At 39.5% G+C, this 4,490-nt stretch overlaps 1 protein-coding gene across 2 annotated transcripts in view; it reads right to left on the reverse strand.

Annotated features, from left to right (window-relative positions):
* The window catches only part of LOC137940835 (non-functional NADPH-dependent codeinone reductase 2-like), a 3,220-nt gene extending 868 nt beyond the window's left edge, over window positions 1–2,352 (reverse strand). Inside the window, exons 1-4 of one of the 2 annotated variants that reach the window (XR_011110337.1) lie at window positions 1,973–2,352; window positions 1,651–1,894; window positions 1,312–1,491; window positions 926–1,238 (exon numbers count right to left, since the gene is read on the reverse strand). Coding sequence is in view for 1 of the 2 variants with exons in the window: in XM_068785961.1 (XP_068642062.1) it covers window positions 1,008–1,238; window positions 1,312–1,491; window positions 1,651–1,894; window positions 1,973–2,295 (978 nt within the window). In the remaining variant the exon portion in view is untranslated. Of the gene's footprint in view, window positions 1–775; window positions 1,239–1,311; window positions 1,492–1,650; window positions 1,895–1,972 lie in introns of those variants that run through there. The other variant, XM_068785961.1, reaches the window with a different exon arrangement.
* Between the last annotated feature and the right edge of the window lie 2,138 nt (window positions 2,353–4,490).

Genomic DNA, 4,490 nt, shown 5'->3' on the forward strand with positions numbered 1-4,490 from the left:
AAGAGGGAAAGAGAAGATGAGAAGGAATGAAGGGAGATGAATGATGAGAGAGAGAGAGAGAGACGCAGAGGAGGAAAGAAAAGAGGGAGATTAAGGGTTGTGGAAGATATCCAAACCCTCTCCCTTAATCTTTATTTATAGATATCAAGAGTAATTACAAGCATACCTTTCACCCTAGTGAAAGGGAAGAGAAGACAAAGAACATAAGATATTTACAATGATGTTACCTAAGTTTGTCTATGTCTTTCAATAGGATTAATCCATTTGAACTGACCGATCATCCTGGGTATTAAATTATAAATCATAGGTACAATATTGATGAATCATACAAAAATATGCCTATAAGGGATACAATGCATGATCAATTGAACATATGTCATCGATCAATTTTATATAGTTTTGCATAGCTAGATGATGCATGATCGATCAATCGGGGTCCACTGATCGATCAACTTAAACTTTCTAGTATGTCAGAAAAGCATTGATCAATAAATTAACCTAAGGTCTGACAAAAATATAATCATTATGCACGATTGATCGATCATTACTTTCCATTGATGGATTATTGAATTGTCACCATTTTACAAACGACAAAATAATTATTAGTTTGTATTGGGGAAATTATAAATACCCCACCAAACATGCCTTAGCATAATTACTGAGCATTTACTTACAAACGTACCACATTTAAAGCAATCTTTACTTGAAATCTATTTCAATATCATTTTTTAGAGAAAATAGCTAGAGATCTTGCAAATCCCACTTCTTTCAGAGTTTCCCTTGCACCATTTTACAATCAAGCTTAAAATACATCTTCATTCGTACTTTAAAACTTTAAAGAAAAAGGTGTCTTGCACAAAGATGTAAGTTTTTCTTTCAGTGCATAGATTATTCTAGAACTTTATTTATGGATAGAAGAACTTACTACGAAGGCAGATTTAATTAGTGCAGCTAGAGCTCACAACTTTGATACTGTGATAGTCTTCTTCCGGTTCACGGCGATCCAATCAGACGTCTTCGTCAAAAAGCTCCTCCACACACTGGTAAGGACCATTCTCAGCGATAAGACCGACACTCGCTCCAGAAACTGATCTATACTGTGGAAGCTGATTAATCTTTTGCTTGTCTTCCTCGCTCAATGCCCAATCGAAGATCCCCAGGTTCTCCTTCAACCTCTCCTTGCTGAAGCTCTTCACCAATACGCTCACCTTTTGCTCGTAAACCCACCTCAAGCACACCTACACCATTACATCGATCGTTTGTAGTGAACAAATCTCAATCGTAAGAAGAGACGTTAGTTCAATGCAGTACCTGGGCAAGAGTCTTTCCTCTAATCCTTGCAATTTCTTTCAGGACTTGGCATTCCATCACTTGATTGTCTCCCCAGAGCGTTCCTTTCGCCCCCAAGGGAGAGTACGCGCATATGTTTATGTCCCTTCGCTCACAGAACTCCCTGAGTTTATTTTGTCGCAAAAGAGGATTCATCTCCACCTCCAAAAAATTTCAAGAGTCAAGTATCAGTTGCTCTAATTTTTCGTGATCATTGGGGGGGACTTATATTTGAGGAATCGTGCTTAAAAAAGAAATAAGGATATGTATAAACATCCACCACGGATGGAGAAAGGAAAAAAGTACAATTTGTCAGCTTACCTGGTTGACAGCAGGTTTAACTTTGGCCGTGGTGAGTAACAATTCAAGTTTCTTGCAAGAAAAGTTGCTAACGCCGACAGCTTTGGTAAGGCCGAGTGACTGACACTCCTCCATCGCTTCCCAAACAGACCTGAGATCCATGGGAAGAAGATTGTCCTTCTCCACGGGTACCGTAATCTCTCCGGGCTTGACGCTCATGGGCCAGTGAATGAGGTAGAGATCAAGATACTCCAGCTGAAGATTCCTGCGAAGAATGGAAATAAGATCCAAGCTCTCATAGTTTGTTCGAAAACCAGAACGAGAAACTCTTAGGTAGTGTTACCGGAGACTCTTTTGGAGGGCTGGGAGGACAAGATGAGGGTGGGCATCCGTGCACCAAAGCTTGGATGTGATAAAGAGTTCGTCTCTGGACTTGATGAGACCATTGCGTAAGGCGTCGGCAATGGCCTGTCCCAGGGCTTTCTCAGACAAATAGAGTGATGCAGTGTCGAAGTGCCTGTATCCCAGCCTGATAGCTTCAAGAACTGCCGACTTCGTGATTTCAGCATTTTCGACAAAGGGATACACAGCAGTACCCATGCCAATGCACGGCATAGTACCGACGCCGGAGCCTAATTTCACCGCTGGAATAGCTACGGTTTCCATATCGCACAGAACCTAAGCAACGGCGAACGGAGACGAAAGGGAGTCGAGCAGCAGAGAAAGGGTAGAAGGAAGTGGAAAAGAGATATTTCCCTTTTTTTTTCGGTGGGATACTTCAAACCCACATAAATCGCACACCAATTTTTAAATACACAGTCAAATTTTATTTAAATATATGTTATCCAACACTGTGTCCCTCCAAAGGACAAATGACTCTCAAGTGGTAGAGTAATATATGATATTAATGGGGGTAAGAAACATAAATATAATAATAAGTTCCTCCGTCATGGACTTCCAACCAAAAAAATGTGATATTTTTTACAGGGATGAAGTTTCTCCGTCATGGACTTCCAACCACAAAAATTTGATATTTTTTATGGGGATGAAGTTCCTCCGTCAAGGACTCCCAACAACAAAAAATTGATATTTTTTACGGGGATAAAATTCCTCTGTCATGGACTCCCAACCACAAATAAATTTGATATTTTTTACAGGGATGAAGTTCCTCCGTCATGGACTCCCAACCAAAAAAAAAAAATTGATATTTTTTACGAGATTGACAATAAATAATGGTATGAGGCTACCTCTTCTTCAATAATAATGTCTCATCAAAAGATACACAATAGCAACAACTGAAATGGGCTTGACTTGGGCCCATTTAACATGACCCAAAATAATCCTTGTAAAATAACCCATGAAATAATCCAATGCACATATCTAGACCAAATAATATGTTGACAAAGGAATAATATATCAATTCTTCAAAAATAATAATCCAACTAGAGATAAAAAATTTACCGAGTTGCGCCGAAATCTTGGGCACGTTTACTGAGGCAAAAAATAAGTGGCCCAAGTTAGGTTGACCCGGATCGAGTTGGTCCGAGTTAACTCGGTCTGGAACAGAAAATCAGTTTGCTGGGTTGCTCTCAGCCCGGTCCGGGTTGGGCTGGAATAGGCACTGAACCGGCTGATCAATTAAAATTTCTTGACTTAGGACAACCTTTAATCGGGAAATAGTACTTTCTTCCCCGCGCGGAAGAGACGGAAAACCAAATCTTCGCGAGGAAAATTTCTAGACTGAAACTCCTTAAAACGCAACGGAATCATCGTCCAAAAAAGGTATCTCATTCCTTCTTCCCTACGGCGACGATCTCGGCTTCCGAGGAGAGCGGAGCAGCAACAGGAAACTTTCCGGAATAAACCAGCCAACAGAGACGAGAGCTGCTCCCTGAAACGGAAAAAATATCTCTTCCTCCCTAATTCCTCTCGGCCGAACAGTGCGGAAATAGAGCTTCCATTTTTTTCCCCGCGGCTGGCCGATATCTGGTGAGCTGATCAAATAATGAAGCTACTTTCGGAATGATGCATCGGTTGCCTACCAGAGAAGCTCCAGAGTTAACCGAAACTTTCGTCATTAATGTTCGAAGGCTCAATGGTGATGACAGCCAATTCCAGTGAAGAGACTGCAACTTTTCAGCAGATATTCACGACAGTAACGGCAGATATTTAGGGGAAGACGTGCAATGCATTTTTTTCTCCATTGCTCGATAGGTGACGGAGAAGGAGAGAAACAATACAGAGCAGAGCAACATTCTGTTCCATGGAAAATGACATCATACAAGGCACAGTGTTAGAAAAACAGTAATCTTAAATCTATAATCTAGAATTTATATCATGTCAAAATATTAAGATTCTTGATAAATACCTGGATCCATTCCAAACGACCACCTATTGCAGAATTCTGTAGTAATCAATGAAAGAATTTTTGGTTTTGTGATCATCCTCAACTAAATCTCCTTAGTTCCTCAATAGGATATTCGTTTCTCTTCTGGATGGGAAGAAGGGAAACTGTATGTGATTTAATATATTGGGGACCATAACCATAATGTATCTCCTTATATAGGGTTCCCATAATTCCCTATGATATCTACTCTATTATTCCATATTTATAGCCCATATCTATGACCCATATTCCTTAATGGGCTTAACAAAATTAGATCACTTAATTTCAGCCTATTCCATTAAAAATAGAAAATATAATTGAATAATAAATATGTTTCCCAAATTAGAATAGGAAATGTGAATTTCCTAACAATCTCCCACTTGGGTTATATGTTATTCCTGAAACAATTATATGACAAATTCTTTAGGCGCCCATTTGTATACTATTAATAATGGAACCATCTTATATATTAATA

Source organism: Aristolochia californica, unplaced genomic scaffold, assembly GCF_029961685.1.
Source record: "Aristolochia californica isolate CCGP_79_NKW_82.1479 unplaced genomic scaffold, dmAriCali1.0.hap1 SCAF_10, whole genome shotgun sequence".
NCBI lineage: Eukaryota > Viridiplantae > Streptophyta > Magnoliopsida > Piperales > Aristolochiaceae > Aristolochia > Aristolochia californica.